The sequence below is a fragment of the Gopherus evgoodei genome, chromosome 1, assembly GCF_007399415.2.
Source record: "Gopherus evgoodei ecotype Sinaloan lineage chromosome 1, rGopEvg1_v1.p, whole genome shotgun sequence".
In the NCBI taxonomy this organism is placed as follows: domain Eukaryota; kingdom Metazoa; phylum Chordata; order Testudines; family Testudinidae; genus Gopherus; species Gopherus evgoodei.
The window spans coordinates 134,035,749-134,061,870 of record NC_044322.1 but is presented as its reverse complement, the minus strand read 5'-3'; the positions used below and the strand labels follow the sequence as shown (position 1 = coordinate 134,061,870).

Genomic DNA, 26,122 nt, shown 5'->3' with positions numbered 1-26,122 from the left:
CAACAGTATGCCAACATTTTTATGGCTGATTTAGAACAATGCTTCCTCAGCTTGTACCGCTACCATACTTGCGCTACATCTTCATCATCTAGACCCATGGGAAGGAGGCCCTTGAGGAATTCCATCTGGATTTCAATAATTTCCACCCCTCCATCAACCTCAGCCTGGACCAGTCCACACAAGAGATCCACTTCCTGGACACTACTGTACAAATAAGCGATGGTCACATAAACACGCTATACCAGAAACCTACTGACCAATATACTTACCTTCACGCCTCCAGCTTTCATCCCAGACCATATCACACAATCCATTGTCTACAGCTAAGCCCTCACATATAAACACATTTGCTCCAATCCCTCAGAGAGAGACAAACACCTACAGGTGTTCTTAAAACTACAGTACCCACCTGGGGAAGTGAAGAAACAGATTGACAGAGCCAGAAGGATACCTAGAAGTCTCCTACTACAGGACAGGCCCAACAAAGAAAGTAACAGAACACCACTAGCCATCACCTACAGCCTCCAGCTAAAACTTCTCCAGCGCATCATCAAGGATCTACAACATATCCTGAAGGATGATCCCTCACTCTCACAGACCTTGGGAGACAGGCCAGTCCTCACTTACAGACAGCCCCCCAACCTGAAGAAAATACTCACCAGCAACTACACACTACATAACAGAAACACTAACCCAGGGATCTATCCTTGCAACAGACCCCATTGCCAACTCTGTCCGCATATCTATTCAAGGGACACCATCATAGGACCCAGCCATATCAATCACACCGTCAATGGCTCATTCACCTGCACACCTACCAATATGATATATGCCATCATGTGCCAGCAATGCCCTTCGGTCATGTATATTGGCCAAACTGGACAGTCTCTATGCAAAGGAATAAATGGACACAAATTAGACATCAAGAATTGTAACATTCAAAAACCAGTAGGAGAGCACTTCAATCTCCCTGGACACTTAATAACAGGCTTAAAAGTGGCCATTCTTCAACAAAAAATTTGGACTTCAACGAGAAATTGCAGAACTGGAATTAATTTGCAAACTTGACACCATCAAATTAGGCCTGAATAAAGACTGGGAGTGGCTGGGTCACTACAAAAATAATTTTCCCTCTGTTGATACTCATACCTTCTTGTCAACTGCTGGGAATGGGCCACATCCACCCTGATTGAATTGGCCTCATTAGCACTGACCCTCCACTTGTTGAGGCAACTCCCGTCTTTTCATGTGCAGTATATTTATACCTGCCTACTGTATTTTCCACTCCATGCATCTGATGAAGTGGGTTATACCCCACGAAAGCTTATTCCCAAATAAATGTGTTAGTCTCTAAGGTGCCACAAGGACTTCTAGTTGTTTTTACTGATACAGACTAACACGGCTACCCCTCTGAAACCTAATACTTACGTATCATTTGAGATCTTTCCACTGTGCAAACTGGTGTGTGGGTAGATGTGCATACTATGGTCCCACCTCCTCCATAGACCCTCTTAGGGGCACAGAATGGAAAGAGTCTCAGTGCTCTCTTGAACTCAAGGATTGTGACTGTCCCTGGAATTTGTCTCATTCTCACTCACACACACACGTATACGTACACGTAAAAGGCTTCTTATACCCTTTCCTCTCTCAGTGTGCCCACTCATGCAATTGACAATTTAACTGTATATATTCTAGTTTATGGATAACACTACTTTAACTATTCTTTCTCCTCACATATTTCTTATTCTTTCTCTTATAGATGGACAAAAGAGGAAAAAATCCTTAAGAAAGAAACTGGACTCATTAGGGAAGGAGAAAAACAGAGATAAAGGTACAGTGAAGATTAAAGAAGTACATATGTATCTAATAGCTGTACATTTTTATGAAATTTGTATACTGAAATGGGTATCTTCTGCAATAGGACTGTGTTACCTAAACTAATACATTATCTAGTCATTTATTCCCCAATAGAAAAAATACTATATTTTATATTGTATTTTTTGTCATTGCCATAATCTAGCTGCACTGTGCAACATAAACTTTTGTTACGCAAGCAATATTTTTGTCCTAGCAAGCGGAAATTATTGTTTAAAACATGGCAAACTATCATTGCTACTGTACAGTCAGTTTCAGATAAGTTCAGGGTGACACATATATAGCCAAATTTGTGAGGACACCTAAAACCAGACTCTAAAGTTGCACCCACAGTTTTGTGCTTGTAGATAATTGTGTGTCTAACATTGCAGTCACTGTTTTAGAAGATGGTCTAGAAAAGTTGGCCTGGAATCAAAAACTATAGTTATGAAAGAGTATTAATGGCATTTAGCATTCTGACATGAATGTTGATATACTAATTAACTGGAAGAATGGAGCTTTGAAATGACATTTTGTAACTAATATAGCTACTGAGCCAGTGTAATTTTTTTAACTATTTGTGCATTTCTAGAAAGGGCACATGTTTGTTTCAGTTTGTTTTGTTCGTTTTTTCCTGACTCATCAATAAGGCTCCAGGTTGATCTGAAACGTGTGTGAATAAATGTTATAATTAAGCTTTATCACATTAAGATTGCTGATAAATTTCAGAAAAAAATGAAATACCTATGTCATGTTTATTTTTAAAGATTTTTGTAATAGTTTTTCTAATTGATTTAGGTGATTCAATAGCCTAACTAAATTATGAGCATTATTTGCTGAATAAGTTAATGCAAATACACTTAATTTTCCTTGCCTTTCGTCAAATTTCCAGGTTTTGGCCTTATCTATTTACCCATATTTTTAATCACCATACTTTTCCAGGAATTTCTTATAACCAAAATTCAGTTTTAAAATACAATTGAACAAATTATAGTGCAGTGCAGATTATTACATGCTACAACAGAGTGAAGTATTAATTTATTTCAATTTTATTTTTCTTATGACTATAGTTGTTCTATTCATTGAACTATTCAGGACCATATAGAAGCAGTCTACACATACACTGAATACAGCAGCCAGGTGGAGGCAACTGCGCCAAAAGACTATCATCCAACAAGGTCTTGGTAGTACATGGAAAATGAGGGGTCTCATCCTCCACTGAATTGTGGATAGTTGACACTTTATAAGCTATTGCATTCAACAGCATGACTCTAAGACTAGATTACTTGCCTGCAAAAATCCTTAGGCTCTTGAGAGCTAACTGCTTGTAATTGGAACTTGGTTTAAAAAAAAACACTTGTTGATGATTCATTTGACAGAATAGAATCTAGTTTACTCTCCTGCAGCAGTGTCACTCTGGAGTGATAAGAGAAGAAATATTAGTAAAACCTTACGTTTGTCACTAAGCGTAGCAGATGTAACATTGAACACATACAGAGGCAGCAGAGGGGGAACAATCAAATACAGTACAGAAGAAAAATTCTGCTTTCCCTTTATTTTTTAGTAGTTTACATTATGCACGTTAAATGTAAACTACTAAAAAATAAAGGGAAAGCAGAATTTTTCTTCTGCATAGTGAAGTTTCAAAGCTGTATTAAGTCAATATTCAGTTGTAAACTTTTTAAAGAACAACCATAATGTTTTGTTCAGAGTTACGAACATTTCAGAGTTACAAACAACCTCCATTCGTCAGGTGCGCATAACACTGATATTTTATTCCTATACTTTATTTAACTCTGATACTTTTCTCCTTTTTGAACAAAGAATAACCATATTTTAATTTTTTCTTTCAGTGTGTGCTACCTTGCACTTGACTGCAGTAAATTTAATCACCTACCATGTTGCTCAGCTTCCTAGGTTTTTTTTTTCTCACAGTCTTCTTTAGTCTTGAGTAAACTAAGTAATTTAGTTTTGTGAGAAAATTCTGTTTGCTATTCATCCCATTTTCAAGCTGGTTAATAGATGGTAAACAACACTGATTCTAGAACTGATTTGTGACATTTTTTACCATAAACTCCTTATGCACAAGGAACTGGCCACTTGTTCCTACACTCTGTCTTCTATCTCTTAACCAGTTTTGAATGTGTGGCAGGATTTTATCTTCCATCACAGGGTTTTGAGCTTCTTTAATAGTCTTGAGAAAATCTTTATTTTCAAGCTTTTTTGAGAGTCTGAGGACTTGTCTATGTCTGTGTAGTGCATTAATGTGCACCAGCTGGGATGCAAATTCCACGGCGCACACTGTGTGTGGACCCTGCTGAGGCACACTCAAAGTTCCCTAGTGTTTGTTGATGTAGGTCACAGTCCTATGGCAATGTGCAGTAGGGAACTTTTAGCAGGGTCCACTCAGATAGTCACTGTGTGACACGTTAGTGCACACTAACACACCATGTAGAGAAGCCCTAAATAAATTTTATCTCCTTGTTGTCCTTCAGCGGGTGTACTGTTCTCTAGTGTAATAGCTGATTGTAAAGATGAATTATGTATTTTGTAACAGTTCAATTACTTTTATAGTACCATCAAAAACGTTTATTTTCCAGAATTGTACTTCCAGAGCTATTTCAATGCCTCTTTTCTTTCTTTCTTTCTTATGAAAAGATATCTTCTCACTTTTGTTACATGTAAATGCTTGCCCTAGGATTACTCTTTTCCCCATATTTCACTATGAAAAAGATCATTTAAACAATATCTTTTTTTTTTTTCATCATTCTAGCCTTTTAAAATGTTTCTTTGTTGTGTATAAGTTTGTTTCATCCAACCACTGACTCTGGCAGGCTCTTACAGTACTGCTTAGATACTTACGAATATTTTTTTCTCTATATAAGGTATTTGTTCTTCAGATTTTTTTTCTTAGCTGTAGCATGTTACCTGCCAACAATTCCCATTCTGTTAGCATATCTTAGGCTGAATTTTTGCTTTTTATTGGATATGTTTTTTTGAATGTATCTTGCTACGTAGGGCTGAATCATTACCACAAGCAAAGGGCAACATATTGTTTGTGCTTATTCCTTCTTGTTTTTACTTACTTCCTGGTGTTCTGTAATACTTATAATAACTCTAACTACACATTTTTACCTGTTTCTGTGCTGATTCTATGGATTTTAATTTCTTATTTTTTCCCCTTTGGGCTGTTTCAAATGTGTCTCGCTTAACACCTCCCCCACCCTTTCCAAACACTCTATCTTGAAGTTTAATATCAGAAGCCTATATGTTCCACTCCTGCAAAAAATAACATACAGGGGAACAAATGTGTGGAGAAAATTTCCTGCTCTATATGAGCCACAGAGACCCCATTTTCCCTTCTTTCTTCAGAGGCTGCTGGATTGATGGAGTTGACAGATAGGTAGGCATTAATGTTGAAAAAGGGAGCAAAGGGCCAAGAGTCCGTAAGGATCCTGGTCCCCAGCTGTGGAGTATGCTCATCTGAACAGAAGGGTTCCCTCCTGCACTGCTTTGCAGCTCCCTCCCCAGCCTGCAAGAACAATAGCCACTGCCCTGAGCTGTGACTCTGTGGAAGGGAATCACAAAGCACTCACTGGGAGTAGTGCTGCCCCTTTAGAAAGCCATTTTGCTGCTGTTACATGTGGATTGGCTGCAGGTTTGAGGCATGAAAGGGCTGTCTCTGTATATTTAGCAGTATATTATATTTAGCAGAGTGGGTGATGTGGCCAAGGGAGGAGTTGGGCCACTATCAGGCTTAACCACTTTCCAACTCTGCAGGTCCTCACCATAGTTTCCCTTGTGGATTTGCTCTCCTCTCCACTGTACATGCAGCATATGAGCCCCAGTGACTAAAATGTGCCTCTTGGTATTGTTCCCCTCTGTGAGGATGTGATTACACTGTGATGACTATTAATGAGCCAGTCCCCCAAATAATGGTCTCTATGTTACTTGAGTGCAGGTCACAGCTAACCTCCCTTCTTTTATGCTTCACAATGAGCAGAGTGTTATCCTCATCTCGTGTGTGATGTTTTTTTGACAAGACTTTCTACCATTTATTTTATAAAGAGAATGTCTCCCAATATAGCGCAACTGATACAAAACAAACACTCAGCTCTATGGATGTGGGCCATACTACACACAAAAATGAGTCACGAGCACTCACTCATTCACGGTTACTTGTCCCAAGTTCTCCTGCGACTAGTGACCCAGCCTAAGAGATTGGGCTAGTAGCTCCTCTCTTCAGAGCTGGGAAGGGGGCACAGTTAGGGCAAGGAAGGAAATAACACAGGTAGAGCAATGTGTCTAGGTTTCCAGAACATTCATTATGGGCTCGATTATGGCCGACCTTTATGTTGGTGCAAAGAGCCTTCCCTTCCCTGGAGCATCCCTTGTGCAGGGCCTGCTGCAGTTGCAGACCCTGCGCTTCAGGGAGCCCAAACACAGTTACCTCTGTGATTCCCCGGGGATGAACAGTGCCTGAAAAGGGGCAGCAGATGGAAGGGAGAAGGTGTGGCCTTGCTCCCTGCCCTCCGGGACTTCTCCCTCTGTGCTAGCCCTTGGGCAGGGCAGGCACACTGGGGGAAGCAGGCTTGGGAAGCATTGTTTTTCCAAGAGGTGCATTCTCTCCTTGATTTCTCCCAGATGGTGCATCCCTGCACTATCCTCAACAAATCGCGGTGCCCTAGAGGTACAGTCTAGCTTCGTCTATCAAATGGGGCACAATAACACATACTTTACTGGGTATTGTGTGATTTAATCACTGATATTTCAGGATCAGATCTAGTTCTACTCACTTAACAGCAGATTATAGCTATATCTATCTATATCTACATATAAATAGATATATACTTTATTACTTCTGCAGGAGTGAAAGTATCAGTAGCCAGATAAGTCCCAGTGTTTTCTAAGGTCATCACAGGCAGCGAAAGAAAACTGCATGTTCTTTAGTTAGATTTATATCAGTGTTTTGTCATTTTTGACAGCTACATCTATCATCATTTAATTGAAAAGGAAAAGGCTCAAAAACTTAAGTACCTTTTTGTTTGTTTGAACTACTTTGAGTGACTCATCACAGCAGGATACAACAAATCTTGCCGGATGTGAAAAGCTAAACATTAGAGCAAGCACCCCACCCAAACATTGTAGTCAGTGTTTTCTCTTCTCCACCTCCTTGTATTTATAGTCACTCTGGCCGTCCCTCTTGTTGTCTGTGTGTGTCCCTAAGCATTTTCCAAACATTCTGTTTTGCTGCTGACAGTGAGAGTGCTCAGTTCGGGCGAGTAATAAAATGTCAGTGTTGATCTGAATGGGATGCCTGGCATGCTGACAGCTGAGATCCTGTTCCTTACAAATTCACTTCTAATTTTGATGACAGGAGAAATAGAGCCGTTCATCTGTCCTTAGACAGTGATATGGGTGTTAGTTTAAGCATCCTTTCTTTGACTGTGCACCCTTGCATTCCAGAGATAGATGCCGCCTCAAAAGGATTTCTCCTGCAAGATTTTATCAGTGAGCTGATTCTTTGCTCCCTCTCCCACAGCCTTCTCTTAAAAACATATAGTGAGGTATTTTCCTTGAACACTAAACTAGAACCACATAATAAAATTCAGAAGGTACATGCATAGTGGCATCATTGTGGGAGTTTAAGTCTCTGGAATATGGTACAGTAGGATTGTTCCGTTTTATTTTAAATATTTTATGCTTTCAAAAAACACTAGAGATGGACCATGAAACTTTTAAACTTGATTTGTTCAGCAACTGAGAATTATCCGATTTGCCTGTGTTTCTGTGTGGAATGTAAACATTTAGGGCCCAATTCAGCCTCCTGAACATCAAGAAGGCTGTACCTGGTGGATTTGTTTGACCAAGGGCATTGCTGGTTATTTCTAGAGAAAAAGCACTTCTTTGAATAAATATTTGATTGGTCTTTGCAGCCAGAAATTCTGGAAATATTCTTCTTCCATGCTTATTTTCCACCCATTTTCTGTGAATTTAAAAGTATTTCTTATGTTTACTCTTAGGCTGCTTCAGTAATAATTAACACTAATGTTGTCAGTATGCCTTGGGTTATTCTAAGAAGAGAAGAGTTCCATAATAAATACAAAAAGTTTTTTTTATTATAGTATTTTTGTTTCAGGCTTTGTCAGTGCCCTATTGTGTTTTGTTTTATTACATTTCTAAAACGTGCCTCTTGTGATCTCTAAGCATCTGAGCAATTTTAAAGAACACATTATGTCACTTCTGTACTAATGTCAACTAAGAGCTTAAGGGACTCTTCATTTAAAAAAATCAAAATCCTTCACACAGAAAAAGACTTACTAAATCAAAGCATGGTGGAAGGCCGTATGATCTTAGACCAGCTAGCAAAGTTCCAGTAGCAGATCCCTCACTGAGAACATCTAGGGTGAAATCTTCACTCCACTGAAGTCAGTGGAAGTTTTGCCACTGACTTCAGTGAAGCCAGAGTTTCACCCTGCCTCCAGTCTTCAGACTCTTGAATTTAATTCTTCTTTGAGTGATCGTGTATGCCCATTCCACTGTAGGTGTGTGTGCACCTCATGCACAGTTGTCAGAGTTTTTTTCCCTCAGCACTATCCATCGGGGCAACAGAAATGCCCTCTGGGCCCTGGCACCATGACACATGTGTAAAGGGCCACACTGACCCCAATCTCCCTCGGTTCCTTCCTATACCAGTGACAGTTGTTGGACCTCTGATCTTCGTATCTCCAAGTCTTCCCTCTTATAGTGTATATGATACCTGTAGAGTTAGTTTTTGATCTCGTGTAGTGTGTTTGTACATATTGAGATATAATAAGTTTAGGATCTTAAATTTCGAGAGTGGTTTCCTAGTTGGATACTGGGCTTGGTTCTGGACTAATACCTGGCTTCAAAGACTGTCAGTAATGTAATAAGTCTATGCCAGTGAGCTGCCCGCACCCCAGCTTCCTTAAGTGTCTGGCTGAGGTGCATGTGAGTGACATGTGACATTTGTAGAGAGTTCAAAATCCAATTGAAAAAGAACAGGGCTTTCAGACTCAAGTATCAGCTTAAGGAGTCTGCGCTTTGCCTGCTGTTGGAACCTTCCCACTCGGAAAGAGAACCAAGCAAGTATGAGTTGGCTAAGAGTGCTCTCCCTCTTCTAACTGAGTCTAGAGGCAGATTCTCATCGCCGGTACCTAAGAAGAAACAACATACATCTCCCAAAGTCTTGGGACCAGGGCCTTTGAAGTTTACAGTGAATGCAATGAGCTGAGGCAGGGACCTGGAGGTGTGTTCAAAGAGGAGACATCCCCAGACACAGTCTGTCACTCAGGAGGGATTACTGACTCTGGAGCCTGGGAAAGGTCTGCTGAGCCCAATCCCTGAAGTACCAATACATTTTTGGTACTGCAGACTCCGGAGCCCTTTCTGGTGTCCTCTACACCCAAGGCTTTCAAGGGAGCCAGATTGTTTCTTAACCTGATGGGGCCGGCTTCCCCTGCTTTTTAAGAATCTTGCTCAGTACCAAGATTGTAAGTGCACTCTCCCACGGTTGTGGCTTCAGTCCCAGAGCACCATTTGGTACCGGTGGCTTTTACACTTGTCTCCTCTCTATAGGGTGCCATCTAGAGGGATGCCAGTGATGATCTTGCTGGTCCCCCCGTCTCCAGACTCTCTGCTAGTCTTCCTGGTACCAATGGGGTCGGCTCCTCTATAGTCTGAGGAAGTGGACTCATCAGACTCAGAGGTCAGATCATATGTGTCTTGACCTAAGCATGCCAGGAGCCCCAGTGGGAGGTCTGCCCACTGTGGTATCAGCCTCAGCCTCAGCACTCTAAGGACCAATGGCCTGCACTTAGCTGGGTCCCGCCTCCATGTCAGTGGCCCTCTTGAGTCTTCTTTCTACTCCCTTCCCACCCTTCTATATCACCTAGGTGCCAGGAGCATCTGCAGCAAGGTCACTATCTTCCCTTCCCTCGTATCAGGGCTGTACAGGGGAGACAGAATGCTCAGGGACTCTCCTATGGAGGAACTGGAGAAGGGAGCTCCTCAACAAGCCTTAGTCTGTTCTTCTTCATCGCCTGATGAGAAGATAGTGACTGAGTCTGCTAGTCCTGCTCTTAATAATTCCAGAGCTCATCAAGACTTGTTGATGGGGTTGGCTGTACCTGGAGATGTTCAACCAGAAGAGGTACAGGAAAGATCACCCAGGCTCGTGGACATTTTAGCTTGCTCAGGACATTCTAGGGTAGCTTTCCCTATTAATGGGGCTGTCCTGGACTTTGTCAGGTTTTTATGGTAAACTCCATCTTCCCTACCTTCCAGTGCTAAAAGCATGGAGAGAATATACTATGTCCCTTCAGAGGGATTTGAGCGCTTCTATAATCACCATTCTACAGACTCCCTGATAGATGCTGCTGCCAATGAAAAAAAGAGACAGGAACATCATGCCTCTACCTTGAAAGGGAAAGAAACACAAAGTCTAGATCTGTTTGGCAGGAAACTTTATTCCACAGGAGGTTTACAGCTTAGGATCATGAACCAGCAGGCTCTGCTGGGTCAATATGATTTCAGCCTTTGGGATAAATCTTGAAATTCAGAGACAAGCTTTTTGGTGAGACAAATCAGGAGTTCATTATGATGTTGGAGGAGGACAAATTAGTTGCCAAAACAACATTGCTAATGAGCCTGGTCATGGAATGTGTGGCTCAAGCTATAGCTTCCGCCATCACTATATGATCTTCATCTTGGCTGCAGTTGACAGATATTTTCCTGGAAGTGTAACAAACCATTCAAGACATCCCATTTGAAGGCCCCCTACTCTTTACTGATAAGACAAATAAGAAACTTCATAACCTTAAGGATTCAAGGGTGACCCTTGTGTCTCTGGGGACTTATACACTGGCAACATAAAGAAAACCATTCCTCTCACAGCAGTCATAACTATTTAAGTCCTTCTCACTGCATTCCCAAGACCTGTCCAAAAGGAGGAGCAGAAGTTACAAGAGGCACCTCCACCTCCACACTCTTCTGCAACTGCCAGTTCTGGCAAACTGGTCCTCTAAAGAGTCTAAACAATCATTTTGACCTGTCATTGACAGCAGTCAACCACTTACCAAACTACCATCTTTCTTCACCTCAGTTTTTGCCAACCACCTGTACTACTTCCTAAGTGTATGGATCTGTATCACCACAGATCAGGGGGTCTGAGGCATGGTGAAACTGGGATACACCCTTCAATTTATTTCTATCACCCCTTCCCACTTCTTCCCTGTCCCTCTTTAGGGACCACTCTCACGCGAGTGTGCTACTGAGGAAATCCAGTCTCTTCTCCTTGGGGGGACCATACAGGAAGTGTCCATGTCATTCAGGGGGAAAGGATTTTATTCCTGTTACTTCCTAATCCTGAAGGCAGAGGGGAATCACAGGCCTATTTTAGTTCTGAAGCAGCTAAACAAATTCCTAAAGAAAACAAAATTCCAGATTGCTACTCTAGCATTATCCTTTCCCTAGGTCCCAGCAATTGCTTTGCTGCTCTCAACTTAAGGGGTGTTTATTTTCACCTGGCGATTCACCAGAGCCACTGAAAATTTCTCAGGTTCATGGTCAATGGATCCCACTGGCAGATCACAGTACTGCCTTTCAACCTGTCAACAGCCCTCTCATATTCACAAAATGCATGGCTGTAGTAGCAGCTTTCTTGCAAAGATCAGGAGTCCAAGTGTTTCCCTACTTGGATGACTGGCTAGTGAGAGACTGGTTCAGGTCTCAGGAACTCTCCAATATAGCCACTCTTCAGTCCACTTTCAACATGCTGGGGCTCCTAATCAATACAGAGAAATCTGTTCTGACACCTGTTCAAAGAACAGAATTAATTGGGGCAGTCGTGGACTCTACAGAGGCCAGGGCTTTCTTGCCGGAGCAGAGGTTCCAAACAATGTGGGTCATTGCTCAAGATGTAAAGGCATGCCCTGTCATTTTTGTTTTGGAATTGCCTCAAACGTCTATGGCATATGGCGGCGTGCACTTATGTGGTGCAGCATGCTAGGCTACACCTCAGAGAACTACAGGTGTCTCATCTCGGTGTGCTCACAGGCCCATTGTTACATGGATATGATGGTTCAAATGACTGCTCAGGTCTTGTCCTCCCTGGACTGGTGTCCTCAAAGAACCTGCAAATGTTTGTGAGGGAGTTGTTTTTGCCCCACCACAACAGTCACCCACTCTAGTCACAGATGTATTGGATCTAGGTTGGGGAGCTCACTTAGGTCCGCTTCACACTCAGGGCCTTTGGTCTTCTCAGGATCCAAGTCTCCAAATAAATAGCAGGGAGCTTCAGGACATTGTTTAGCTTGTGTGCTGGCCCTTCCATATATCGAGGGATGGAATTTGTTGATACGCACAGACAGCACAGCAGCCATGTTCTCTGTAAACAAACAAGGGGCCAGAGGTGGGGCATTAGTTAAAGTTATATGAAGACGCAATCCTCCTTTGAAATTCCTGCATTGCCAGTTCTATCAACCTGAGAGTCGCTTACCTTCCAGGAGTTGGAAACATTCTGGCAAATCTCCTGAGCAGGTTGTTGCAGGTCACTCCATGTGGTTTCTTCAACCAAATGTGACCAGGTCCATTTTAAGGCTGTGGGGAACTCCCCAGGTGGGACCTATTTGCAACAAAAGATAAAAAAAAGTCATCTATTTTATTCCTGAGCAGGTCACAGTCCAGTTTCACTGACAGGTACCTTCCTGCTATCTTGGTCAAAAGGTCTGCGGTATGCTTTCCTGCAAGTTCTCCTTCTCAAAGTGTTGTCCAAGGTCAAGCAAAATGCTGCTTTCCTTATTCTGATAGTCCCTGCATGAATCTATCAGTGTTGGTTTTCGACTCTGCTAACACTATTGGTCAGACCTCTGCTCTCACTCCTCAGAGGTGTGGATGTGATCTCCCAAGACCAGGGCCGCTTCCTTCATCCTGACCTTAAGGCCCTCCATCTGACAGTGTAGATGCTTCAAGGCTGACAACCTCAGAATGAGTTTACTCTGGAGTCTCAGGAGGTGCAGGAAGTTCTGCTAAATAGTAGGAAGCCTTCAATTTGGTCTACTTACCTTGCTAAATGGAAGAGCTTCTCCATTTGGTCCATACAAAGAGGGTCCTCCCAACTATGGCTCTGATTTACCATATCTTGGACTATCTTTGTTTCTGAAACAACAAGGGTTAGCTCTTAGCTGCAAATGGACTCTGAGGGAACTATCTCAGCTTTCCACCCTCCCATAGATCACCAGTCAGTTTTTTCAAATCCTGTGTCCATCAGATTTCTAAAGGATTTGCTCAGATCATACCCCCAGGTTCACAGCCTGGTACCACAGTATTTAAATTTAGTTCTAGCAAAGATGTTGGGTCCCCACTTTGAGCTGCTAGCAACTTCTTCTCTGTTAGGCATGTCTATGAAGGTGGCTTTCTTTGTTGCCCCCCTACAGCCACATTTTGTATTAGCTGAAGTTTCCAATTGATCTTCAGGGTAGTTTTTTGCAGTAGACCATATTGCACTAGTCTAGCCTTGATGTAACACAGGCATAGATAACTGCTGGGTCTCCATCTGAGAGTAATGGGCACCGTCTCTTGGTTAGCAAAGAAAAATATTTTCTGATTACTCCTGCTCTAATGAGACCTTGAGCTTGTGAGCCAGTTTGATAACAGGCAGGTTAATTTCTTGAAATGAGGAACTTACTGGTTTTGCCAGTTCTTTAAAGCGATTCCTACTGCCAGCCAGCATCGCTTTCCTCTTATCTAGCCTGAACCAAAGCCAGCTGATTTTTCATCCAGGTCCCCACCTCTGCCACACATTGAGAAATCAGATAAGTGGCTAATATCTTCTGAGAAGAAGGCATACGGCAGACTACCATCAGTTTAGTGATGGCACAATAGCCATAGCTCTCGAGAATCTCCCCTAGTAGCTGCACATACATATTGAACAGGTGGGGTGACACAATCAAACTCCACAGCTGGCAGCCTTGGAGGAGGAAGAGTGTTGCCCCAGAGTACCTTTTGTGACCAGGAAAGAGTGGAGCCATTTTAAGGCAATTCTTTCCAGACCAGCCAAGGTCCCTGATTCAGATTAGTAGCACTCCATGATCAACAGTGTTAAGGTACAGCTAGTAGTATCATCTGACTTCCGTAGCCAGGAGATAGTTGGGCAAGAGATCGATGCTGTTTCTATATCGCATCCCAATGCCAAGCATGACTGAGTGGGAGCCAAATATTGGAAGGTCTCATTGGCTGCTGGAGTTGGTCAAACACCAATTTCTTAATGACCTTCCCCAGAAAAGGGAAGGGGCAGCTGAATAAAGGAGGCAGTAGGAAGGTGGAGGAGGACGTTGTAGATACAGTAGAATGACACAGTGTAAGGGTCACCGTGGGAGCAGAGAGAACAATTTGGAGGCAGGGAACCTTGGAAGCAGGGAGGCAAAGTCAGGCGGGTGAAATACTGAGAGGAAGGAGAATGTGGGGGGCAGGAAAAGGGTTGGAGTAATGAGGAAGAGACAGGAGAGGGATAGAAATGGAAATCGGGAAAGGAATGAATGACAGCTCCACAACCATAGGGGTTAACAATTGGCTAAATGAAGTCCTCCATTAAACACCAGAAGGGAGGTCTGTGTTAGTGTGTGTGCATTTTAAAGTTGAACTTTCAGCCTGAAATGTTTGCCTCCAAATTGGGGTCCCTAAATGAGAAAAAATCAGAAGACAACCCAAAACAATACCATGTGTTTATTTTTAACATCTTATTATTTTAAAGGTGATCTCATTTAGGGGTGAATTAGTAACAGTACATACGGCTTAATTAAAACTTAAATATTCTGTTGTGATATTTTTACCTGTTCTAAATTGAAAGCAAGTTGTTTTGAAATGTCATTCAGTATATTAGTCTCCTCCAAACTCACTTGATGTGGGTGGATCAGCTTCCCAATTTTAGCTTAGTCTGGTCACTAAATTGGTTTGTGTCTTAGCATGCTTTACTTCTAAAGTGTAGTGATAATGACTCTAACTGGAGCTAAACAGAGTCTGTGACCTTAGGTACGATAATACAATAATGCTTTAATTCAAGATTCAGGGAGTACACTTTTTTTTTCAATGCCTTGTTAATCTCAGTGAAAATGCTAAGACTTACAAAGGTGTTCTACAAAATACAGCTGGGCATTTGGTCCCAATAGGAAGTCTGGTAGAAGCAGGGTATTTCTAAAAAGTGTGACAGAAAATGCATGTATAGGAATTCCTGCTTGTCCTTTGTTTTTAAAGCTGGAATAGCTTCCTCTGCATCCCTGTTTGTGTTGTCTGTGTGCCAAATTCAGCTCTGATATATGTGGGTTCAAAGCCAATGACTTTAATGGAGTTGCACCCATTTTCACCAGGGATGAATTGGTCTCAAAGACTTAATAAACATTTTACTCTGTTTAGTTGCATAGTATTTTACGTAACTTAAGAAACTGGACTGAACCAATAGCTCTAATAGACAAATGAACTGACTCCATTAATCTAAAATGGCTTGTAGCTCTAAAGCTTAACAACAACACTTTAAATGACAGTGTTATTAACCAATTCACTGCTGATCATTTTAGCCAAAACATCTTAGGCACTTTTGAAAAATTCATGCTAAGGCCTAGTCTATGCCATTTTGCTACCAGTATGACTATGTTGGTTAGGGGATGATATTTTCCCCTCACACACTGTTAAAGCCCCCAGTGCCGAGGCAGTTATGTTGGTATAAAGGTGCCTTATACTACTATTGCTTATTCCTCTATCCATATAGAAATAGCTACAGCAACATAAAGTACCATTATACTAGTATAGCTGCGCCCACATCATGGGGGTCAGACTGCTTTATCTATACCAGCATAGTTAAATCTATACAACTTTTGTGTATAGACTAGGCTGAAATGATTTTTCCAGCGTCACCTAGGGAGTACATGACAGAGCTGGGAACAGAATCCAGATTCCCAGCAAGCCTATTATAGTGCCTTAACCACAGACTATGCTTCCTCTGCACTGTGCTGCTAGTACAGGGGTCGGCAACCTATGGCACACGTGCCAAACACAGCATGGAAGCCGCTTTTGAGTGGCACACTGCCGCGGTCCCAGCCCCACTCAGCCCCTCCGCCCACCACTCTCTCCTGTGGGGGCAGGAGGCAGAAGCTTGGTCCTGCAGCAGCCAAGCTTCCCCCCTCCCCTGCTTCTTCCCCCAGCACGGTGCTTTCCTGCCCCGCCCCCTTCCCTCCCTGCACCAATCAGCTGATGGCCTAGCAAGGGGGAGGGGGAAGAGCGGCAGCGTGCACACAGCTCCATAGAGGAGGCAGAGAGAGGTAGGGACAGGGCCTTGGGGAAGGGGTGGAACAGGGCATATCCCTTCCAGCCCCCTGCCATGAGCAGCTCAGGGCAGGGGGCTGGGAGCACCCCTACAAACCAAGCACCCCAGCCCTCTGCCCTGACTCTCCACACACACTCAGCCTTCTGCCCTGCATCCCTCACACTCCCCAGCTCTCTGCCCTGACCCCTGACTCCCCCCACAACCACACTGCCCTCTGTCCTGACCCCTGAGCACCCCACACACACCCAGCCTTCTGCCTTGAACCCCTCACATCCCCACTGCCCTCTGCCCTGACCCCTGAACCTCCACACACACATAACCTTCTGCCCTACACCCCCCACACTCCCACTGCCCTCTGCCCTGACCCCTGAACCCCCACACATCCAGCCTTCTGCCCTGCACCCCCACAGCCCCCATCCCTCTGCCCTGACCCCTGAACCCCCCCCACAGCCTTCTTCCCTACACCTCCCAACCCCCAACCCTGACCCCTGAACCCCCTCCCACACCCAACCTTCTGCCCTGAACCCCCCCACACTCCCAGCCCACTTCTCTGACCCCTGAACACCCCCCACCCCAGATCTAGGGTCCTGCTGTGGCCCCGCTCAGCTTGCTCCCGACCTAGGCGAACAGAACCCCAGGCTGGCAGCAAGCTGAGCAGGCTGTTGGCATAAGATCAGCATTTTAATTTAATTTTAAATGAAGCTTCTTAAACATTTTGAAAACCTTGTTTACTTTATATACAACAATAGTTTAGTTATATAATATATACTTATAGAAAGAGACCTTCTAAAAACATTAAAATGTATTACTGGCACATGAAACCTTAAATTAGAGTGAATAAATGAAGACTCGGCACACCACTTCTGAAAGGTTGCCAACCCCTGTGCTAGTATATAGTTATCTGGGAGTTATTACTGAGAGGGAGCTGTTACCTTAAAGACATTGTTATATAGTTGAAAATTGTCAAAGACATCAAGAGTCTTGGGATGATCACTATTTTTACAAGTATGGCATAAAGTGAAACAAATTTAACAAATAAATAATTCTATTCTTGTTGCAGAATTCATACCGCAGGCTTTTGGAATGCCCTTGTCCCAAGTAATTGCTAATGACCGGGCCTACAAACTCAAGCAGGATTCTCAGAGAGAAGAGCAGAAAGATGTGTCAGACTTTGTAGCCTCTCTCTTACCATTTGGAACTAAAAGACAGAACAAAGAACTCTCAAGCAGTAACTCATCTCTTAGCTCGACCTCGGAAACACCAAATGAGTCCACTTCCCCTAATACACCAGAGCCAGCACCACGTGCCAGGAGAAGGGTAAGTTTGCCCGTAACAGCTTAATGCACACTTGGGGAACTTGCAGGGGCCTCAGGCTCTGTTCAGCACCAAAAATGAAACTTGTGCATGATGGTATCTGACCACATTTAAATGAAGCTGGTTGTGGTTTGAGCCAGCCCTGGTTAATGGAGGAAGTTGTAATCTTGATAGTCAGCCTTCTTTCCCAACTGGGAATAAGATAGGAGAGAATAAGATGGACACTGCATGATTATTACAACACCATAAGGAATACGAGGCTTTCAGTTTTCCTCCACTTTGATTTGAATTGGCCCATCCAGTTCTGCAGGTTCTGACCTTGTGTATTTTTTTCAACTGGTGATGGTAGATGGACTACACATATGTGACTGATGTTCATAGGTATTAATATTCTAATTTAGAGTCCAAAAAACCAGAAATTAATTAATCTAATTATTAGCATCCACTAGTAAAAATAATTATGGCTTGATTCAGATGTGACATACCTCAGAGTAAATCAGGAGCAATTCTATTAAAGTTAGTGAAAATAACAGTAGGATAAACCATGTGTGAGATCCAAATCAGGCCCTTGGTGGCAAATCAGGCCCCTGCCTGAGGGCTCCCTTGGCAGCAGAACAAGTGTGACTCTGTGGCATGAGGTGGGGGCAGAAGTCTAGGGGCAGCACAGGTGTCTGCAATCACCATGCAGTGCAGAAGATGATGTTTGCAAAGGAAGATTCCTCCCTCCACTGCTCACATCTGTGTAATGCCCAGCCCAGCTCCTCAGGCCATGTGCTAGCCAGAGAATTTGAGCACTGGGACCTGACCCAACCAGTGCTGATGTCAGTGGGAGTCAGATCTAAGTATTAACGCCTAAATTGAAATAGAATGTTGCTCCTGCATATGATATGGATATCTGATAAGCCTCTTATTTGCGGGGTTTCATCCCTTGGGCTTTATAACTTGATGCCGTGCTCAGAACTGATGCAACATTGCAGTAAAGTAAATAATGTCATAATTTGGGCTCTTTACAAAAAACCCAGAAGGTACTGTAACAAGCTGTCATAAATGCTACTCACGTTACCTTTTTATGTGGAAAAATGGGGAGAAAAATTAAACCCTGCTAACTAATCTAAGTGTTGGGGATACCAGAGGATCTAAGGGAAAAAGAAACATCCCCAAGGAATCTTCAGCGGCCTTCAGTCTTCTCCACCTCCCCCACATCAAATCTTTTTAGGGGAAGTACCTTCTGGGACTCTGTAAAGTATACGGTTAACAAAATAAAAATGAATTTTATGCAGTATTCAATACAATGTATCCCAAAGTACAACAAGCAATAAGTTAGATTCCAGTATTACAAAACAATTACAGTAAGTGGGACAGTAATTCAGTAGTATGTTATTTCAGCCATAGTTATTGGAATCTGTGTTAGTGAGAGAGAGAATTATTGATCAGGAGATGGGAGCCATCCCCTACTGCTTTTCAAAAAGTTCTCTGAGATATTTAATTTCCACTTGGACTGCCATCAGGGATGAGCAGAAGAAACCTAGGTTTAATCTTTCATCTAAAAGATATGTCTCTCTGCCGCCCCCCCACCCCCATGCTAAGTTCCTAGCTTTCTGTGTTTTTGACACCTTGTTGGCATGAACAAGAGAGATGGCAGCCAGTATTTCAGCTTGCAGAGTGCTGTGGCTGAAGTTTCAATACACAATCATGGTGATGTAATATCATACCATTCACCTCAGAGATAAATAAAAGTGTAGCCCAAGGCAAGCAGTTGAAGTAGAAGCAGCCCTAATTTTCTAATTAGATTGTGTTTGAATGATTAACTATTACAACCTCACATTTTCTCTTCTGTCTTTAACTTCTACAGTTCATTAAGTCAGTCTAGTCCATTCCCCAGCCATTATTGAAGTGTTCCTTACAGGATAGGTTTCAGAGTGGTAGCCATGTTAGTCTGTATCAGCAAAAACAACGAGGGGTCCTTGTGGCACCTTAGAGGCTAACAAATTTATTTGGGCATAAGCTAGGTTGCATCTGATGAAGTGGATTTTAGCTCACGAAAGCTTATGTCCAGATTAATTTGTTAGTCTCTAAGGTGCCACAAGGACTCCTCGTTATCCATTCAGGATATTCTCCAGTGCTTTTTCTAACCCACTTTGAAATGTTGCAACTGATGCAGCTACCACCTCTTCCTGTGGGAGACTATTCCACATTCAGGCCTTTCGCTATCGAATAGTTTTTCCTAATATTCAGTCTAGATATCCCCTCTTAGTTTTATCTCATCACCTCTATCTCTACCATAAATAATTCCTTTCCCTTTGAAGTTGGCTGTTGTGTCCTCTCTCAGTCACTGCTTAGTGAAAATGAAAAATATACTATCAAGAAACCCATGAAGTATTCGGGGAGGTTTTTTTGTGTGAAGTTGCCGAAATAGTACTCTTGTTACCATATTTCAGATTGTGTTCTAAAGACACTGATTTATTGTCTCTTCTTCATTCAATCTCCTTTAAAATGGGATAGATAGATTTATATATTGGATTTTAGCCAAGTCCTCTATAAGTTTCCAAATATCTATGTATGTTGCAAACATATTTTAAATATAGTTAAGTAGTTTTGCTTTCCTGAGATTTGATAATAGCCTATCACTCTCCTTCTCCAGTCATCCCTAGAGACACATACTGTATTTTACTTCTGACTGGATACTCCTTGGGCCTACAGAAAAGTATGGTATAGTTTCATACTGCACCCTCGACTTCAGATTTTGAAATACATGCTCTGATGCAGAAGTAAACTTGCAGGGGTGTTCTTGTCCTATTACTCCCACACTCTTTCTCCTGGAAGATATTTTACCAGCATCACAGATGAAAAGAGAGAGCATTGGAAACTGTTCCATTCCATAATACTGACTCTGGGTACTCTGCCTCTTACATTTTACCTCCTGGGCAATGTATTCTGGGAGTCCCAAATTTCTTTTCTCATTAAATATATCAAAGTAAATGGTCAAATGTGTATTGAAGGTGAAAGCAGCAGTGCAATCCTGTCAGCATCACCTGCTAATGTGCTTCGACCCTGACTTGGAGGGAGTATTGCAAGGAATGAGCGGGTGATTAATTTTACATAGTCAATCCTTGGCCTCTCAGCTCAGGCTCCATGCCAGTTATGGTGGCGATGGGACATGGACATTAGTCATTAGTCTCTAACTGAGACCCACCTTTGTTGCTTTTTCTTTGTAGGAACTTTATGATGGAATCCTACAGATGTCTGTGGACCAAAAGGGCTATTGTCATTAGGTGGTGCAACTCCATTGCCTTCAATAGATTTTCACCTGCTTATGCCAGGGATGATTCTGGCCCTATGTTAATACGTTGTATATGCCAAAATGCTCTGTTAAATAGTGTGAGCACAGTCCCATCTCTTTTATTAAGCAAGTTGTGTAGGGGGAATAAACTCTCCTGAGATGGCAGTGTCAAGCAGTATTTCTGGATCTGCAGTAGTGACTGTGGGTGGGGTTTTTCAGTAGCTCTCAGCATTAACTGAAATCTGCTGCCACTGCAGTCCATAGGAATTTCTTTATGCCCTTCAGCAGGAGCAGAGTTAAGCCAAATCTGAATGTTTTGAAAATCTCATCCTACATTGTTGGTGTTTTAAAAGAAGATCTCCATTGTAAACCCAATTTTGACACCCCCTGTGTCCAGAATCCTCAAAAAAAGTCATTTCCACATGCAAGTTTACATATGTGATCAGTAGCTAATGTATCTTTGTGTGTGTGTGTGTGTGTTTGCTTTGGGAGGAATTGAGGGAAGTCAGACATTGAGGAAATGAAACTGAAAATCGAGGTGAAGCTGACTTTGTGAAAGGTCTTATTATTTTTGTAAAACTGAATCTCAAAAAAGAATCAGTCTAGCAACTTCGAGATTCTTTTATTCATAAGTCTTCTATGAGATCCAGGAAAAAGAACTATTTCTGAGATGGTCATATGCTTATTTTAGATGTTATTAAAGATTTTAATTTTCAGTCAGATCCCAGTGGACTTTATAAGTTTGTCCATGGGCAAGAAATATTTATAAAGTTCAGTCATGGACTGATAGAGAATTGTACCAGCAGAATTAGTAACTTCTGTCATCTGAACTGCTGAGGTTCTATGGGCTTACATATTCCACCAGTGCAGGTTGTGGAATTTGTATACTCTGTCAGCAGAACATCTTGCATTTAAAGAGGTTACCAGGGTTTCCAGCAGAGTATTGGATTTTAATTCTACAGTGGCTTATGTTCCATAGCACAATATGTACTGAATTCCTTCACATCACATCTGTAGTTATAAATTTACAGTAGATGTTTACAGTAGATGTTTTTATATTTTTATATATGTTTTTTAAATAATCTGTAAATAAAAAAGGAAATTACTATGCCAACATTAATTAAGAAACAGTTTAGATTGCAAATAAATGTCAATGGAATTAAAACACTTACTAAAAAAAAATTTAATTGTGATCTATAAGCTTAACTGTATCCCCAAAAGATTTTTGCCTAGGAATTTAAACAGGATGAGTCTATCAAATGTAATACTGTTATAGAAATATTAGAGAGTCAAAGTAGGTGAGGTAATATCTTTTGTTGAACCAACATCGAGTAAAAGATATTACCTCACCCACCTTGTCTCTCTAATGTCCTGGGACCAGCGTGGCTACAGCAACACTGCATAGAGATATTAATAATTTTCGTATTTGAGAATAATTGACCTTCATTTTTAGGTGTCAAATTTTGAAAGTGTTTTACCTCTTAAGCCTTTTTCAGTGCATGGGAGTTTGTGCCTTCCTCTAGCTCAAAAATATATGTATTTAAAGATTTTATTAAAATGTTAAATGTTTTAAAAATATTTAGAATAGAAAAGACTGAATTGTCAAAGAGCTCCATGGAGAGCCTATCCCTGGTCCTTCACAACTCAAAAGTAAAAATACATGCAGAGTTATCTGAAGTACTGTAGATGTGTCTGTGTATATAAAGCGTGTGTGTGTATAATGTACTTTGCATTCCTTTTCACTGGGGTTATTACACAATTGCAGAAAAAATAGTGATGTGCGCCCAGTAAAAAAGTGTGAATATATACATACACGCATATGTATATGTTTATATAGATAATGTACATACACATACATTAGGCCTGATTTACAACTGTCCTGCACTTATGCAATTACACTAGTAAAAATGAGCACAAAGCAGGAGTAAAACATTTGGTACTGTTTTATACCCTCTTTACGCTAGTATAGGTGATTACACAAAGTGCAGAGTAACAGTGAATTGGGCTTCTTTTTATAGTGGGCTTGATTCTCCACTCCAGAACACTGGTTTTATACTGGTATAACTCCATTGGTGTAAAACAGTGTCATGAAGTGGAGAATCAAGGGCACTTTGTATGTATGTTATTTAATATATAAGACTTCATTATATATGCTCTTGGAGGAAGGGAGCTGTTTAGTTGATTCCATCCTTACTGATTGTACATGTATGTGTACTTTACAGGGCGCAATGTCTGTGGACTCTATTACAGATCTTGATGACAATCAGTCCCGACTGCTAGAAGCTCTACAACTCTCTTTGCCAGCTGAAGCTCAAAGCAAGAAAGAAAAGGCAAGGGATAAGAAACTAAGTCTGAATCCTATTTATAGACAGGTTCCCCGGCTTGTAGATAGCTGCTGCCAGCATTTAGAAAAACATGGTAAGTGTATTTCATTTTGCTTTAGGTAGAAAGATACATTTTTTATTAGGGTTCATATATGTAGAACTAAACATTATATACTCAGAGAAGCATATATACACATGTTCTTTTAATGTTTAGTGTGATACACATATTTAACCCATTGATGGTATATTTTAACCCACTTCATGGTAATAACATTATTTACCTAGGCATTTGATCAACTATTATTATGATCTCAAATTCTTATCACTCAACAACAACCTGCTTGTAAAGTGAGACCTGTTGACAAATTCTTTGATTACTGATGTTCGCTAGCTTGTGAGTGAATATCTCATGAATATTCATATAGCATCAAAATATTAATTATTTGTATTCTGGTAACACGTAAAGGCCCCCGCCCATTGTGCTTACAGTCTAAGTGACCAGACTGACTAACAACTAAAAAGCAACCTGCCAAAAGTACAAGTACAACTTCTTTTCATTTTCCCCTTTGATAAAAACCTCCTCCCCAGCCAGTCTCTGCTGTATCTACCATCAGGTAGGGTGACCAGATATCCTGATTTTATAGGGACAGTCCCAATATTTGGGTCTTTTTCTTATATAGGCTCCTATTACCCCCCACCCCCATCCCTATTTTTCACATTTGCTGTCTGGTCACCCTATCGTCAGGTCAAGTTCGTCTCAGCTCTTGCTCAACCTAAATGTCCTGCTTCTCCTGCCTCCTCAGGAAAACACTCAGAGGCACACACAAAACCAGGGGGGAATCCTAAAATCCCAGACTGCTAGAAGTGTCCTAAGACCTATCCTCTGTGCCCCTCCCCCTCCCCCCCTGCCGTGTCCCAGCCCTGTTAGTTGTGGACACTTCTCCTGCCTCTCTCCTTCCTGTGATATCACTCCTGGGTGTGCTGCCCCTTGAAGCAAAATTGCCACCACAAAATCCACCTATTTGCCTGTCGATGTAGCACTGACATTTCCTGAAAAGATAGCACAAAAAGTGGCACTGAGCTACAGTTAGGCAGGTCAGGTAATCCAAAAGTTTTATTAAATTGATAAACTCCTTGTCCCGAGGCACCTTAAGTTTCCTGAGCTGGGTAAACACATGTTTAGAAAGATGCTTTTATTCTCTGCTGTGGTACTAATGCACATAGCTCAGATTGCTTTTGTTTCAATGCAGCTTCTGACCGAGTTTTAAACAGTGAAACAGGCTACTGATATGCTATGCTTGCAGGTCTCCAGACAGTGGGAATATTCAGAGTTGGAAGCTCAAAAAAGAGAGTCAGACAGGTGAGCAGACATTTAGTTACATGAACTTGACTGTTTTTGATGATTCACCTATAGAATTTCCAGTAATGTGATTATTTTTTCCTCCTCAGAGCTGATGAAAGTAGAGCTTTTTGTGGAAGTGACTTTATGGTATTTGGATATTATCTATGGTAGCTCCCCAGTCCCCTTCTGGTCAGGAAGGAGCAAAATAGTTCAACGAAAACAAGAATTCTAACCTAAATCTTGAACCAAAGCTGATTTTTCCAAGTTCAAAAATGGTCAAATAAGAATTGCTCCCTCTGCCCAATGTTAACTGCCCACCTTCACCTTTGGTGAAATTGGTATCAAGGTCTCATCAGGTTAGCAAACTCAGTATAGTCTGGATCATCTCACACCTGAAGAAGCAGTGTAGAGCATGGGATTTGAGTAGACTTCAGTCACAAGATTCAGGTTTGAAAAAAAAATTGACAAATACCTGACTGAATGGAGGGGGAGTACTCTTGGCTGCCAGTTCTATCTAAGATTCCAGAAAGAGTTGATGATCACAAATTAAACCCAAATTACAAATATCTTGCACAGAAGTTGCGGAATGTTAAATTATATACGGAGAAATCAACCTCTTCAACCCCCAAATTCCTCCTCCTAAGCATCACCTCTCTTACCCCTATTAATTTCAATCAGGTCTCTCCCGTCCAAGTCCCAGTGTCAGCTGAACATTGAGAAAGCAAAGATTCTGCACCCTGGGGGTGGGTCCAATGATAAAGACAGAGCTGGGAGTTAACTCTCTCACTCCCTCACAGCAGCCACACACATTAAAGGATGGGTGACAGAGGATAGCCTTGTAACCTCTGCTAGGTATAGAAGCATAGAATATTAGGGTTGGAAGACACCTCAGGAGGTCATCTAGTTCAACCTCCGGCTCAAAGCAGGACCAACTCTAACTAAATCATCCCAGCCAAGGCTTTGTCAAGCCTGACCTTAAAAACCTTTAAGGATGGAGATTCCACCACTTCCCTAGGTAACCCATTCTAGTGCTTCACCACCCTCCTAGTGAAATAGTGTTTCCTAATATTCAGCGTGGACCTCCCCTATGGCAACTTGAGACCATTGCTTCTTGTTCTGTCATCTGCCACCACTGAGAACAGCCTAGCTCCATCCTCTTTAGAACTCTACTTCAGGTAGTTGAAGGCTGCTATCAAATTCCCCCTCACTCTTCTCTTTTACAGACTAAATAACCCCAGTTCCCTCAGCCTTTTCTCATAAGTCACGTGCCCCAGCCCCCTAATCATTTTTGTTGCCCTCCGCTGGACTCTCTCCAATTTGTCCACATCCCTTCTGTAGCGAGGGGCCCAAAACTGGATGCAATACTCCAGGTGTGGCCTCACCAATGCCAAATAGAGGGAAATAATCACTTCCCTTGATATGCTGGCAGAGCTCTGACTACTACAGCCCAATATGCCATTGGCCTTCTTGGCAACAAAGGCACACTGCTGACTCATATCCAGCTTCTTGTCTACTATGATCCCCAGGTCCTTTTCTGCAGAACTGCTGTTTAGCCAGTCAGTCCCCAGCCTGTAGCAGTGCATGGGATTCTTCCTTCCTAAGTGCAGAACTCTGCACTTGTTCTTGTTGAACCTCATCAGATTTCTTTTGGCCCAATCCTCCAATTTGTC

At 42.0% G+C, this 26,122-nt stretch overlaps 1 protein-coding gene across 4 annotated transcripts in view; it reads left to right on the top strand.

Annotated features, from left to right (window-relative positions):
- The window catches only part of ARHGAP6 (Rho GTPase activating protein 6), a 522,412-nt gene that overhangs the window by 463,806 nt on the left and 32,484 nt on the right, over positions 1–26,122 (top strand). For all 4 annotated transcript variants that reach the window (XM_030572709.1, XM_030572718.1, XM_030572735.1 and 1 more), the window contains exons 3-6: positions 1,760–1,831; positions 17,253–17,509; positions 23,009–23,204; positions 24,415–24,470. In XM_030572709.1, coding sequence (XP_030428569.1) covers positions 1,760–1,831; positions 17,253–17,509; positions 23,009–23,204; positions 24,415–24,470 — 581 coding nt within the window. The remainder of the gene's footprint in view (positions 1–1,759; positions 1,832–17,252; positions 17,510–23,008; positions 23,205–24,414; positions 24,471–26,122) is intronic.